This window comes from Cnephaeus nilssonii (assembly GCF_951640355.1).
Source record: "Cnephaeus nilssonii genome assembly, chromosome: X".
Lineage (NCBI taxonomy): Eukaryota > Metazoa > Chordata > Mammalia > Chiroptera > Vespertilionidae > Cnephaeus > Cnephaeus nilssonii.
Genome location: NC_137071.1, coordinates 30,011,144 through 30,027,789, shown reverse-complemented (window position 1 = coordinate 30,027,789; position 16,646 = coordinate 30,011,144). Strand labels below are relative to the sequence as shown.

At 34.1% G+C, this 16,646-nt stretch overlaps 1 protein-coding gene across 3 annotated transcripts in view; it reads right to left on the bottom strand.

Annotated features, from left to right (window-relative positions):
• Positions 1-16,646, bottom strand: part of RPS6KA6 (ribosomal protein S6 kinase A6) — a gene marked incomplete at its 5' end in the record, with an annotated part of 215,953 nt that overhangs the window by 63,268 nt on the left and 136,039 nt on the right. For all 3 annotated transcript variants that reach the window (XM_079765685.1, XM_079765686.1, XM_079765687.1), the window contains 6 exons: positions 698-787; positions 1,279-1,401; positions 2,177-2,307; positions 4,489-4,591; positions 14,341-14,399; positions 15,168-15,256. In XM_079765685.1, the coding sequence (XP_079621811.1) occupies positions 698-787; positions 1,279-1,401; positions 2,177-2,307; positions 4,489-4,591; positions 14,341-14,399; positions 15,168-15,256 (595 nt within the window). The remainder of the gene's footprint in view (positions 1-697; positions 788-1,278; positions 1,402-2,176; positions 2,308-4,488; positions 4,592-14,340; positions 14,400-15,167; positions 15,257-16,646) is intronic.

The window sequence follows — 16,646 nt, the reverse complement described above, 5'->3', positions numbered from 1 at the left end:
CAAATATTAATGAGGAACATTGCCCAAATGCTGACAATTATCTAAGTTGGTTGGAAAGAGTTCATATATTCCAGACATTCTGTTTCTCTGCTACAGAGCTGTCTGCAGCCTGAGCTCTGGCACTTAAGAGGCCGCAAGGACTCATGTCTCTAGAGGTTGTGGTGAATTAGGGACCCAAGCCCTGGTATATTTGTGTTGTGTTAGCTACAACCCTAAAGGCTTCGTGCACTGGCCAGGGAGCGTAAATTCAGTAACATCTATTAATAAGACATATGTTCATTTTACAAAACTGTAGTAATACAATTTCACTTAAAAAAAACAAACAATCCACAGTGCAACAACGCATTTCTATAGAGTTAAGAAAATAAAATGTAGAATTTGGCAGATTCCCAATGTCTGTATTTATAGTATCACAGAATAATAAATGTTGCTGGTTGTAATGTTAACTACTTAACTAGCCAGAATATATTCAAGTAATCAGGACATTCTCATTTACCAAAAATCATAGTTCCTTTCTGATGTTCTATACAAAGGGTAAGAAAACAGAATAATAGGGGGGAAAAATAATTGAAGTAGCAAATGTAAGAATCTTGAGATTGTGTTGCATGACAGCAAATTTACCATAGACATGAAAAGCTTCAAAAAGAAAATAAAGTGCCAAGTCATAACTTCATTAGCTTAGACTTTAAATACCTACATCTTTTAAAGTGATAATGTTTGGGTGTTGTCCATAGCGCATCAAAATTTCAATTTCTTCTGAGGGGTCTCTCTTACTTTTGTCAATAACCTAAGAAATAAAACAAGACAAATCTCAGAGGAAAAAAAAATGTTATTTGTCTAAACATTAATGGTATATTTTCAATTTGGTTATAGTTTTGAGAAAATGCTTAAAACTCAAGAATGATGCTTGCCACATATTAAACTTTAACAGTTAAAAATGTCCTATAGCTGCAACAATAATAAAAAGACCATTTTCTTTAACATTATATTCCATTTAATTAAAACTACATTAGCTCATAATGTGATCCAAAAGTAACAGTAATTGTTATAATTACTAAATCTTAACATACTACCTTAAAATATTCAAAAGCAAAATATTCATGGAATACAATGTTTCTCTAAAATAAAGTCTTGGACAGAGATTCAAAGTGAAAATATTAAGTCTTAAGAGGTTTTTCCCATTATTTTTTCTTTGCAATCTCCACTAGCCCCACGGAAAAATGTCTGTTAGTTAAGTTACATATATAATCCCCAAAAAGGTAGGCTCAAGGACAATACCTTCACCGCAAATTCCATGTTGGTAACTGTATGTATGCATCGCTTGCAAACAGAATAGGAGCCAACGCCAATATCTTCTTTCAACTCATATACCTCACCAAATTGTGCAGCATTTCCATTTATCTGTTTTTTTTAAAAAAAATACTGAGAATAATGAAATATTTTCACATTTTTATCTTCTCTTCAAAATTTATAAAGGTTGGGGCAAAAGTGGGTTTATAATTGTTTGTATGGAAAATAATCTATAATAATAAAAGCATAATATGCAAATTGACCAAACAACCGAAGAGCAGAACAATCATCTGGACGACCTCCTTCCAGACAGAGACAGCCAGGGCCAGGAGGCCATGAGGAAGCTGGGGCTGCGAGGGTCCCCACAGCTGGGGCTGCGAAGGCTACCTTTGCACAAATTTTGTGCATCAGGCTTCTAGTACAATAATAAATAAATAATAACACAAGAATAAACTCTGTGTTTTACATACTCACAACTGTAAGCCTACCTTTGCACCAACCTCTATTCATCCCAAATCTTTAAAAATGTATGAATAATCTATTATAGAATTTTTATCAGTATGTATAAATGGCTTAACCATATCTGAGCTGATTCTAAATTGTAGGCTTTCTAGATACCCAAAGACAACACAATAAATAAACTAGCTTACATACCACCGTTACATTTTCTTGCCAAAAGAGATTACATAAATATAATTAAATGTTACTATTGTCTACTTTATTTAAAAACATATGGAAACATCTTTACTTAATTATTATATTAATTTATATTATATTATATTTATTTAACATAAATAAATGAAGTTAAAATTATTATAAATTAATCACAAATAACTGAAGTAAATAATTATCCCTAAACTAAGTAAACTGATTAAGTGGAATTTACCTGAACAATTGGTAATACATCTGCACTTGTGATAGGAGTGATTTTATATTCTTCAGCAATAGAAGTTGAAACAAAGCTGAATCCTTTGAAGAGTTGATGAGCATTAGCACTGGCTGGCAAACCAGGAGAATCTAATATCCAAATAAATATATTTAATTAGAATTATACAGATTTCTATAATATAAAATGTCAGCATTTCTTTGAATATAAATAAAACCACAAAAACATTAAATGTTACCATCAGACATACGATATTATTTATTTGATTTATTGTATATTATCTGTCTCCCCACACTACTATGCAAACCACATGTAGATTATAATTTTTGTCAGTTCATTCACTGCTGCCTCCTCACTGTTGAGGACATTTGTAGGTAGCAAACATTTGTTGAGTTAGTGTATAAAACAGATTTCACCAAAAGTAAACCTCATTAAATTCTAAACTGTAAGAGTCAAAGTGATATATCTCATGTCTTATCTCCTATCCCTGACTTGCTAATACATAAGCATGAAAAAAAAAAAAAATTTTCCAAATAGCTGCAGCAATCCTGAGAAAGAAGAACAAAGTAGGTTGGATCTCAATACCAGATAGCAAACTGTATTACAAAGATTGTTCTCAAAACAGCCTGGTACTGGCACAAGAACAGACATATAGACCAATGGAATAGAATAGAGAACCCAGAAATCGACCCAGACCACTCTGCTCAATTAATATTTGATAAAGGAGGCAAGAACATACAATGGAGTCAAGACAGTCTCTTCAATAAATGGTATTGGGAAAACTGGACAGATACATGCAAAAAATGAAACCAGACCACCAACTTACACCATACACAAAATTAAATTCAAAATGGATACAGGACTTAAGCATAAGACGTGAAACCATAAAAATACTAGAGGAATCCACAGGCAGCAAAATATCAGACATATGCTGAAGCAATTTCTTCACTGATACTGCTCCTAGAGCAATGGAAACTAAAGAGAAAATAAACAAATGGGACTACATAAAAATAAAAAGCTTCTGCACAGCAAAAGAAACCATCAACAAAACAACAAGAAAGCCCACTGCATGGGAGAACATATTTGCCAATGTTATCTCTGATAAGGGTTTAATCTCCAATATTTACAAGGAACTCATACAACTTAACAAAAGGAAGATAAACAACCCAATCAAAAAATGGGCAATGGACCTAAATAGATATTTTCCGAAAGAAGACAGAAGGAAGGCCAAGAGACATATGAAAACATGCACAAAGTCACTAATCATCCAAGAGATGCAAATGAAAACGACAATGAGGTACCATCTCACACCTGTCAGAATGGCTATCATCAACAAATCAACAAAGGACAAGTGCTGGAGAGGTTGCGGAGAAAAAGGAACCCTCGTGTACTGTTGGTGGGAATGCAGAGTGGTGCAGCCACTTTGGACAACAATATGGAGTTTCCTCAAAAAACTAAAAATGGAACTCCCATTTGACCCAGTGATCCCACTTCTAGGAATATATCCCAAGAAACTAGAAACACCAATCAGAAAGGATATATGCACCCCTATGTTCATAGCAGCACAATTCACCATAGCTAAGATTTGGAAACAGTCTAAGTGCCCATCAGCAGATGCATGGATTAAAAAACTGTGGTATATCTACACAATGGAATACTACGCTGCAGTAAAAAAAGAAGGGGTTCTTACCATTTGCAACAGCATGGATGGAACTGGAGAGCATTATGCTAAGTGAAATAAGCCAGTCAGAGAAAGATAAATATCACATGATCTCACTCATTTATGGAATATAATGAACAACATAAACTGATGAACAAAAACAGATCCTGAGACAGAGAAACATCGATCAGACCTTCAAACTTCAGAGGAAAGGTAGGGGAAGGTGGGGGTAGGGGGGAGAGGTCAACTAAAAGACTTGTATGCATGCATATAAGCCTAACCAATGGACTCAGACAACAGGGGGGTGAGGGAATGAGTGGGGGGTTGGGGGGTAATGGGGGGATAAGGACACATATGTGATACCTTAATCAATAAAGAAAAATTTTAAAAAAGGAAAAAAAAACCTTTTAAAACAAAACAAAGAAACCTTTTATCCTTCACTCTAGTCCCTTCCTCTCTGATAAATATTTCCCATTTAAAAAATGTACTTGAAAGGTGCCCAAGCAAAGCTGTATGTGGAATCCACATTTCTATGAGACAAACCAACCCTTTGGAAACATCTAATTCATTTAGTTTTTACTTGAGAAGCTAGTTTACTTTTTAAGCATCTAATTGAATAAAAGCCCTAATGTTACACATGAATATGCATTACCTTTGGGTGTTTTTGCAGTAAATTCAGGATCAAAACAAAAAGTATCATCTGGTTTTCCAGAAGCAGGTTTGAAAGGAGGTTGAACTTCTCTTTTATATAATTTCTAGAAGCAACAGAATAACATAAAAACACAGTAACACATTAAAAATCATACTTTGTAAGGGAAACCAGAACATAAACCAGAAGAATCACAATTTCATAAATGAAATTTCAACAAGCTTCAGATACCTGTTAAATTCTAAAATATTTGAGTAATAATATACAGAATCAAGTGACACCAGGAAACACATTAGTGATGCCACATATTGCATTTACAAAGAATAATGATGTTGGGTTTTGGATATCAAATATTGTCTTCAATTTTTGCTGGTAATATAATCATACAGAATATGTTGTAATGTTATCATGGAGAAATAACTAACAATACTAAAATATTTCCAAATTAATAATTATATCATTTTCAATAAAACTATTTATTTCACCTAAATATTTTGTTTCATGTTAAATATGCACTAAAGCTTCTGCAGAGCAAAAGAAACCATTAATGAAACAAGAGGAGAGCCCACTGCATGGGAGAACATATATGCCAATGTTATCTCTGATAAGGGTTTAATCTCCAAAATTTATAGGGAACTCATACAACTTAAAAGAGGAAGATAAACAATCCAATCAAAAAATGAGCAAAGAACCCAAATAGACACTTTTCAAAAGAGGACATACAGAAAACCAAAAGACATATTAAAACATGCTCAAAGTCACTAATCGTCCGAGAGATGAAAATCAAAATGACAATGAAATACCATCTCATACCTGTCAGAATGGCTATCATCAACAAATCAATAAACAACAAGTGCCGGCAAAGATGCGGAGAAAAAGGAACCTTCATGTACTGCTGGAGGGAATGCAGACTGGTGCAGCCACTGTGGAAAACTGTATGGAGTTTCCTCAAAAAATTAAAAGTGAAACTCCCATTTGACCCAATGATCCCACTTCTAGGAATATATCCCAATAAGAAAGGACATATGCACGCCTATGTTCATATCAGCACAATTTACAATAGCTAAGATTTGGAAACAACCTAAGTGCCCATCAGCAGATGAGTGCATTAAATAACTGTGGTACATCTACACAATGGAATACTACGCTGCTGTATAAAAGAAAGAACTCTTACCATTTGCAACAACATGGATGGACATGGAGAGCATTATGCTAAGCAAAATAAGCCAGTCAGAGGAAGATAAATATCACATGATCTCACTCATTTGTAGAATATAATGAACAACATAAACTGATGAACAAAAATAGATCTAGAGACAGAGAAGCATGGAACAGACCGTCAAACCTCAGAGGAAAGGCAAGGAGGGGGGGGGTAAGAGATCAACCAAAGGGCTTTTATGCATGCATATAAGTATAACCAATGGACCCAGACAGCAGGGGGATGAGGGCTTGTGCTAGGTGGTGGGAGTGGGCAGGGAGAGGTTAATGGGGGAAAAAGGAGACATATGTAATACTTTCAACAATAAAGAATTTTTTTAAAATATGCATTAAAGGTATTATCTAGGGTTTTTATTACAGAAATCCAAAATTTAATCTTGCCATACCAATTAAGTACCTAAAATTTATATATCAATGAAAGATATATAAAATTTTGCAATATATGAACATCTTAACTTTCTGGGCAAAACTAAATTTTTTAAAAAGCTCACAGACCCACAGTAGTGGAAAATTAATATAACATTATATAAAGTAATTTTATTTTCATTTTTTATTAAATTTATTGGGATGATATTGGTTAACATGAACATATAGGTTTCAGGTGTGGATTTCTATGTTACAAGATCTGTATATTGCACCTTGTACCCATTACGCAAAGTTAAATTTTCTCCTGTCTCCAGATATTAGGACACCCTCCCCCCCAACACCTTCCCTCTGGCAACCACCACACTGCTATTGTGTTCACAAGTTTCAGTTTTATATCCCACATATGCGTGAAAGCATATGGTTCTTAGCTTTTTGTGACTGACATTTCACTTAACACAATATTCTCAAGATCCATCCATGTTGTTGCAAATGGTACTATTTTGTTCTTTCTTATGGTTGAGTAGTATTCCACTGTGTATATGTATTTACATCTTCTTTATGCAGTCCCCATATTGCAGGACACTTTGGTTGTTTCTAATGTCTTGGCAACCATGAATAATGCTGCAATGAACACAGGGGTTCATATGTCTTTGCACAAATATGATTTCGAGTTTATGATTTCATCAGAGAGATCATTGGGTTGTATGGTAGCTCAATTCTCATTTTTTTGAGGAATCACCAGACTGCTTTCCATAGTGGATGTACCAGGTTACATTCCTACCAGAAGTGAATGAGAATACACTTTTCTCCACAACCTCTCCAACAATTGTTATTGCTTGTCTTATGTATAATGGCCACTCAAACAGCTGTGAGGTGGTATCCCATTGTAGTTTTTATTTGTATTTCCCTAATTGCCAGTGAGGTTGAACATCTTTTAATATATCTATTGGCTGTTTGTATGTCTTCTTGGGAGACGTGTTTTTATAGCTGCTCTGCTCACTTTTTGATTGGGTTGTTTGTTTGTTTGGTGTTGAGTCTTATGAGTTCTTTATATGTTTTAGAAATTAAACCCTTGCCCTAACTGGTTTGGCTTAGTGGATAGTGCGTCGGCCTGCGGACTCAAGGGTCCCAGGTTCGATTCCAGTCAAGGGCATGTACCTTGGTTGCGGGCACATCCCCAGTGGGGGGTGTGCAGGAGACAGCTGGTTGATGTTTCTCTCTCATCAATGTTTCTAACTATTCCTCTCTGTAAAAAATCAATAAAATATATTTTTTAAAAAGGAAAAAAAAGAAATTAAACCTTTGTTGGAGCTACTATTTGCAAATATCATATCATATCCTATAATAGGATATGATAGGACCTATCTGGTTGGCTGCCTGTTTGTTTTGTTGTTGTCAGTTATTTTTTCTTTCTTTCCTTTTTTTTTTCTGTGCAGTAGCTTTTTAGTTTGATATAGCCCCATTCATTTATTGTTGCCTTTACTTCCCTTGCCTTTTGGGTCAAGTTCATAAAATGTTCTCTAAAACCCAGGTCCACAAATTTGGTACCTAAATTTTCTTTGATGTAACTTATTGTCTCAGATCTTATATCTAGGTCTTTGATCCATTTTTAATTAATTTTTGTACATGGGGACAAAATGTTTCAATCATTTACATGTGGCTTGCCAGTTTTCTCAGCACCATTTATTTACTCCATTGTGTGTTTCTGGCTCCTTTGTTGAAAATTATCTGTCATATACATGTGGATTTGTAGCTGGGCCCTTTATTCTGTTCCATTGATATGTTTGTCTATTTCTCTGCCAATACCATGCTATTTTGATTATTGTAGCTCTGTAGTATAATTTGAAGACAGGTAGCATGATACCTCCAGCTTTGTTTTTTCTCAGGATTGTTTTGTCTATTCAGGATCTTTTGTGGTCTGATGATTTCTTGTCCTGTCTTTAAAATCTGACATTGGTATTTTGATGGGGGTTGCATTAAATCGGTATATTGCTTTGGGAAATATGGGATGAACTATGTTGGTTCATCCAATCCATGAACAAGCCTTATTTTCCCATTTGTTGTATTTTTTTTCAATCTCTTTTAATCATGCTTTGTAATTTTTAGTATATAAGTCTTTCACACTCTTAAGTTTATTCTTAAGAATTTTTTTTGGAAAAATTAAGAATTGCAAAAGAAATTATTTTTTATTGTCTTTTTCTGAAGTTTTGTTATTAGTATATAGGAAGGCAATGGATTTTTGCACATTGATTTTGTATCCTGCAACTTGACTGTATTTGTTTATTGTTTCTAATCATTTTTTGGTATAGAGTCTTTAGAGACTTCTATATACATCATGTCTGCAAAAGTGACAGTTTTACTTCTTCCCTATTTGGATGCCTTTTATTTCTTTCTCTTGCCTTATTGTTGTGGCTAGGACATTCAACACTATGTTGAATAAGAGTGGTGACAGTGGACATCCTTGTCTTTTTCCTGATCTTAGGGAAAAAGCTTTCACTTTTTCAGCATTGAGTATGATATTAGCTGAGGGTTTATCACATATGTCCTTTATTATGTTGAGGTACTTTCTTTCTATTCCAATTTTATTGAGTGTTTTAATCATAAATGAATGTTGTATATTATCAAATGCTTATTTTGAATCTATTGATAAGATCATATGAGTTTTATCCTTCCGTTTCTTAATGTGGTTTAGTACATTGATTTATTTGCATATGTTGAACCATTCTTGTGCCCTTGGCATGAACCCTAGTTGATCATATTATTTTTTCATGTACTGCTATATTTGATTTAATAGTACTTTGTTTAGGATTTTTGCATCTGTATTCATCAGAGATACTGGTCTGTAGTTTTCTTTTTTTGTGTTATCTTTACCAGGTTTTGGTATCAGGGTTCTATTGTTCTCATAGAATGTGTTAGGAAGTATTGCCTCCTCTTTAATTTTTTGGAAGAATTTGAGGATAGGTTTTAAATCTTTGAATGTTTGGTAGAATTCACTGCTGAAGCCATTTGGTTCTGGACTTTTGTTTTTTGATAGGTTTTTTATGGTTGTTTCAATTTCCTCACTGCTGATCAGTCTATTTAGGTTTTCCAATTCTTCATGATTAGGTCTAGGGAGGTTATATATTTCTAGGAACTTATCCATTTCTTCTAGATTATTGAATTTAGTGGCATATACTCTTTCATAATATTCTAGTATGATCCTTTTTATATCTGTAATGTCTGTGTTGACTTCTCTCTCACTTCTGATTTTGTTTATATGGGTCTTTTACTTTTTTTTTTCCTTGGCAAGGCTAGCCAGTGGTTTGTTAATCTTATTAGTCTTTTCAAAGAACCAGATTGTTCTTTGTTTATTAATTTTTTGTACAGTCTTTCTTTTCTCTATACTGTTCATTTTTTTATTATTCCTTTTCTTCTGCTGACTTTAGGTTGCTTTTGTTCTTCTTTTACTAGTTCTTTAAGCTGTGATGTTAGATTATTTACTTGGGATTTCTCTTGTTCCTTGAGATAGGCCTATAATAATATAATCTTTTTTCTTCTTATTGCTTTCGCTGCATCCCGGAAGTTTTGATACGTTGTATTCTTATTCTCGTTTTTATTTATGTATCTTTTTATCTCATCCTTTATTTCTTCTTTCATCCAGTCATTTTTTAGTAGTATGTTGTTTAATATCCACAAATTTGGGAGTTTCTTTACTTCCTTTTTGCAGTTGATTTCTAATTTCAGGGCATCATGATTAAAGAATATGCTTAGTATGATTTCAATCCTCTTGAATTTGTTGATTCTAGTTTTGTGACCCAATATATGGTCTATCCTTGAGAATGTTCCATGTGCACTTAGGAATGTATATCTGATGTCCTGAGATGAAAGGTTGAGTAAATTTCAACTATGTCCATTTGGTCTAGTGTTTCATTTAAGGCCAATATTTCTTTATTGATTTTCTGTTTGGTTGATCTGTCTAAAGGTGACAATGGAATGTTAAGGTCGCTACCTATGATTGTGTTTTCACCTGTTTCTCCACTTAGTTCTGTGAGTAGTTGTTTTATATATTTCGGTGGTCCTTGGTTGAGTGTATATATGTTAAGAAATGTTATTTTTTCTTGATGTAGTGTTCCCTTTATCATTATAAATTGTCCACCTTTGTCTCTTGTTATCTTGAAAATTGATTTTGTCATATATACGTAAGGCTATAACTGCTTTTCTGTAGATTTTATTTGCTTGCAGAATCACTTTCCACCCTTTTACTTTGCAGCTTAGATGTGTCTCTTATAAGAATCATATGGTTGTGTTTTGTTTTGTTTATCCACTCTGTTATTCTGTGCCTCTTTCTTGGTGAATTTATACCATTTATTTTACCTTTAGGGTAATTACTGACATATGAGAATGTCCAATAGCCATTTTATCTTTTGTTTTCTGGTAGCTCTGTGCTTCCATTTTTTTTAAAAATATATTTTATTGATTTTTTACAGAGAGGAAGAGAGAGGGATAGAGAGTTAGAAACATCGATGAGAGAGAAACATCGATCAGCTGCCTCTTGCACACCCCCTACTGGGGATGTGCCTGCAACCAAGGTACATGCCCTTGACCGGAATCGAACCTGGGACCCTTGAGTCCGCAGGCCGACGCTCTATCCACTGAGCCAAACCGGTTTCGGCTCCATTTTTTTAAAATTTGTGTTTCTGTCTGTGTGTTTTTGTTTGGTGGTATTCCATACTTCTTTCTTTTGTTTCCAATTTTTTTAAAGCTCTGTCCTGTTTTGGGAACTTTGTGTGTGGTTACCATTAGGTTTCTAAAAAATAAAGTTTCATATATACCTTAGTTTGTTTTTTTAAGTGCATCTCATCTTCATGTTCCTATGCCAGCTTAGACTTTCACCCCCTCCCCTTTTATGTTTTTGTTCTCACAAATTATACCTGTTTATGCTGTAAGTTTTTGGTGATCTTACTCATAGTGCTGTGACCTTATGTTCTTTGTTTCAGGTAGAATAAAGCCATTGAACATTTCCTGCAATGGATGTTTTCTGGTGATAAAATTCCTCAACTTCTGTATGTCTGGAACATCTTTATTTCTCCTTCATATTCAAAGGATAATTTTGCTGGATATATTATTTGTGGCTAGTAATTTCTCTCTTTCTGACTTGTGCCTATTTGCTTCCACTCTCTTCTGGCTTATATAGTTTCTGCTGAGAAGTCTGATGAAATTCTGATGGGTTTTCCTTTGTAAGTCCCTGCCTTCTTTTCACTGGCTGCTTTGAGAATTTTTCATTGGTCATTAATTTTTGACAGTTTTAATATGAAGAGCGCTGGAGAGAACCTCTTTGGATTGAGGTAACTAGGTGCTCTGTTTGCTTCTTGGATTCAAGGAGCTAGTTCTTTCCATAGATTTGGGAAGTTATCATCCACTATTTGTTTAAATAGACTCTCCATTGTTGCCAGCTCCCTCTCTTCCTCCACTAGAATGCTTATTATTCTAATATTGCTTTTTCTGATGGTGTCAGATAGTTCTTGTAGACCTCTTTCATTTTTCTTTATGCTCAGGTCTCTCTTTTCTTCTCTATGCATCATTTCTACATTCTTCTCTTTGATATCACTAATTATTTCCTCCATTAGGTTGGCTCTGTTTTCACTCTTAAACTCATTAATTAGTGCTTCATTTCCAGGATTTTTCATTGGTTCTTTTTCAAAGTTTCAATCCCATTTGTGAAGTACTTGCTTTTTTATTGATTTGTTTTCTGAGTGCATTGAACTGCCTGTCTACTTCCTCACATCCTATTGAGTATTTTCTGAACTGCAATCTTGAAATCTGTCATTTATATCACATATTTCCATGTGTCTCAGCTTGCTTTCTGGAGATTTTTCATTTTCTTTCTGATCATCCTTGTTACCATGATTATTCATGGTCTTTGCTGTTCTCTTTGCCTACACATTTATATCTGTCCATATTAATGGTGGACAACAGCTTCCTCTGAAGAGGCTTTCCTACTATTTTCCAGTAGATTGTGCTGAACTGCAAGATTTTTTTTAGCTCTGTGATCTCCTAGTCTTGACCCAGGGCTTCCTTCAGACTGTACAGCTGCACAGCTTGGAGGGTGGGGTTTGTTTTCCTCAACATAATGGCAAACCCTGATCACCCTGGGGTCCTGCCCCAAGCACCCCACCTGGGGATCATCACAGAGGGAAACAACAGTTCTAATGAAATAGATCTTGGTTTACAGATAATGTGATCCTTGACCCAAATCCAAGAGCAAAGGGAGGAGAATTTGGGGAGTCCGAATGGCCACAGTGTTCTGTGGTTCTATTTTTTTGTCAGGAACACCACTACCCTGCCCAACATTAGAGAGTTACAGAACAGAACCCTGTGCTCTGTTAGGCATCTGCTCTCTGCTCTGCCTGTTGGACTGCACCTCGCAATTCTGTTCCTCCAGGCCATAGGCAGCGCCTGCAACAGCTAGGTTCCTCCCCTCTCTCGGATGCGCTGCGAGCTCCCAGCTGCAGGGCTGTATCTGTGCTTTCCTCCCTTCTCATATCCCAGTTTATTCCTGGTTGCCCACCTTTAGATGTTTCTATGTGCAGGTCTCTCAAGTGTGCCTCTGTATTGAGCAGGGAATTCTTTGTTGAATTATAATTGGTTTACTTGTCATAATTTCACTGGGAGAGGCCAAGGGGATCTCTCACACTTCCATTTCTCTTATGTCCACAATTTTCATTTATATTTACATAAACATTCCAGTCTTTTTTATTTAAATTAAGACCAAGGAATATAAACTGTTTAGATATAAAAATGATGGAGCCTGGCCACAATGGTTGAGCATCAACCTATAGATCAGGAGGTCTCCCTTGCATTCCCATTAAGGACACATGCCTGGGTTGCTGGTTCGATGTCCAGTAAGGGGCGGGCACGAGGCAGTCAATCAATGATTCTCTCTAATCATTGATGTTTCTAACTCTCCCTCTCTCGTCCTATCTGAATACAATAAAAATGAAAAATAAAGAATGATGGAAAATAAAAATGTCCAGTTACTCTAGATATGGGGAAAAAGATGAGTAGAGGAGCATTACAAAAAAAAAATTACAAGGGTTTATATGACACCAAAAGAGGGATGCAACAAATATATCAAAGGGAACTCACATGTACTATGTCAATTGAGTGGCGATTTAGGGTATTAATAGTAATGACTTCCACAAAAAATAAAAATAGCCTTCTAAAACATGTTCCATAAGCCATATGTAATGATGATTTAATCATTTAATAGTGGCTCTCTGCATATGCCCTAGAATTTAAGAGATTTTTTTCTTTTGAAAAATTTTTCAATACCAATAATAGAACTAGAAAATAAAAACACATTTACCTATGATTATTCATAGTACATAAAATACATAAAGCAATGTGTAAAACAGACAACAAAAATGGGTTTTTCTAAGAAACGTTTATTACTCTAAGAATTGCAACTTAAAAATTATTTATAAGACTTAATAGAAATTTGCATGTTTCTATTTTCATGTTCTCTCAAAATTTAGTGAAATATCTGTACAAAAACATTCACTCATTAAGAAATGTAATCTGTCCTAACACATGACAGAGAACCACTTGAAATTAAATAACATCTTAGATTCTTTAGAATTATTTTTTTATAAGAACTGCTCTATGATTCATCCATTTTCCTCGTTCTCTTCCTCCTCTACATTCTCCAACCTAGAATAGGGGAGAATGTTACCCATACTTAACAGTTAAAATAAATGAGAAACAAAAACTTACTAAATATCATCCACACATTTACTGATTCCAGGTAATTTTATTTAAAGCAGTAGCATATCATAGCAATTACCTTGAACTATAAGATGTGTGGATGGATCTTGAGGGTTATACTAAATGAAACAAGTCAGGTGGTAAAGGAAAAAACCTTATGATATCATTCATAAGTGAAATATTAAAAAAATGAACAAACAAAACAACAAGTTCATACATACAGACAACAGATTAGTGGTTACCAGAAGGGAAGTGGGTGGAGGGGGTAATGAGTAAAGGGGTTTAATTATATGGTAACAGATGGACAATAGACTTTTGATGGTGAGAATGCAATAGTGTATACCAAATCAAACTATAATTTGCATACCTGAAACTTATGTTATTAACCAATGTTGCCCTAATAAAAATAATCCCATACTAGTAAAACAAATGAAGTTAGTTAACTAGCAAAGTCAATATATTACAATTTACTCTTCAGCTTTTGCTCGTAATAAAGTTACTCAGTAACAAGTTTTCTAGTGAACTTACATTCCAGTCAATATTTGCAAAAAAATGATGTCTTTTGATTTCCTCAACTCCTTCTGAACCTATAAAAACAGAAAGACTTTTTTACTGGTGTAATTTTTAAAAATCTTTATATCTGGCTTTTAAGCTGTGATCTATAAAGAACAGTACACACATTTTATAGATCCCTTGTAGTGAAAGGTTTAAGACATCTCATATATTTTATTATAATTGCTTCTTTCAATTTAACATGAAAAATATTCAAATTGAAGCACATAGAATAAAATATTGAAATGCCTTCCAAATTGAATCAAAATCATACTTAATACAACTTTGAATTTAAGTACATTTTCTTCATAGTTGAGCCTATGACCTCATATCTATAGGCAAAAATAAAAGTACAACACAATAAAGTGACTTTGAAATTTTAACATAAGGTCATAAATAGGATAGATGAAAGGATTACATCTGGGTCCAGGGTAAGGTTACCTGAAAGTGGCCAAGTAATAAGTTATGGAAACATAATATTTACATTTAATAATATTGGAAGGACAAAACAATTATCTTCAAATATCAAAAAGGATTGCCTATACAATTCTGTGAACTATTTCAAAAAATGAAATGCATACGATATATATAATTATATTAAACAGAAATATTGAGTAACTAGACCATTCCATTTTTAAATCATAGACATACAAAATTTACTGGAATCATTGCATATATAAAATGCAAAGTTGTAGGTATAAATATATAGTAGCAGTAAAATAACTTAAGCCAGAAAACATAGTTATAATTATCATCCAAAGCCTGCAGTATATTGATATAAAAGCTAAAAAAATAAACAATACCCAATCTATTTGCTGGATTCCTTTTGAATAACATCCTTAAAAGACTTTGTGCTTCAGCACTAAGAAACTGAGGCATTCCAAGTTTTGCTCTGGAAAAGAAGATTTTAGAAAATTTCATTTAAAACTAGCCACACTTCTAAATTTACAAATCTCAAAAGTAATTTTAAAGAATGTTTTCACAGTGGTAAATAATGCCCCCCATAACATAGGAGAAGGGAATAAGACAGTGTGGAAAATGTTATTTTGTGTCAATTTAAATCCACAAGTTTCTCAAAATTGGAAGCAAGAGCACTTGATAAAACCCAGCACCCATTTAATGCTAAAAACTCTCAGCAAAGTGGGAATAGAGGAAACGTACCACATGTAATGAAGGCCATATAGGACGAACCCACAGCCAACATCATACACAATGGGCAAAAACTACAAGCATTTCCCTTAAGATGGGGGACTAGACAGATCTCTGCTTTAAGCACTCTTATTCACCATAGCACTTGAAGTCCCAGCCATAGCAATCAGACAAGTAAAACAAATAAAAGGCTTCCAAATTGGAAAGAAAGAAGTAAAACTGTCCTTATTTGCAGATGAGATGATACTGTATACAGAAAACCCTAGAGACACCACCAGAAAACTACTAGAATTGATAAATGAATTCAGTAAAGTAGCAGGACACAAAATAAATATTGAGACATGAGTTACATTTTTATACACCAAAAATGAACTATGGGAAAAGGAAACTAAGAAAACAATCTCATTTACAATTGCTTCAAAAAGAATAAAATACCTAAGAATTAACTTAACCAAGGATATAAAAGACCTGTACTCAGAAAGTTATAAGACACTGGAGAAAGAAATAGAAGAAGATACAAGTAAGTGGGAACATATACCGTGTTAATGGATAGAAAGGATGACTATCATTAAAATGTCCATGCTACCCAAAGCAATCTACAGATTGAACACAATTCCTATTAAGATACCAATGGCATATTTAACAGAACTAGAACAAATATTCCAAAAATTTATATGGAATCATAAAAGTCCCTGAATAGCAACAGTGAGTGATATTGAGAAAGACGAACGAAGTTGGACGGATATACTACCTGATATCAACTATATTACAAGGCCATAGTAATCAAAATAGCATGATACTGGCATAAAAACAGAAATATATCACATGAACTCACTCATATGTGGAATCTAAAGAACAAAATAAACTGATGAACAAAATAGATCCAGTGACATAAATGCATGGAACAGAGTGTTGAATCTCAGAGGGAAGGTGGTGGTGGGTGGTTGGGAAGAGATTAACCAAAAAACTTATATGCATATATGTATAATCCATGGACACATACAATAGTATGGTAAAGGCCTGGGGTGGGAGGCAGGTGTAGGCTAGAAAGGAACAATGGGGGAAAAAGGGACGTCTGTAACACTTTCAACAATAAAGATACATTTTTAAAAAAGAAGAAGAAATAAAAAACA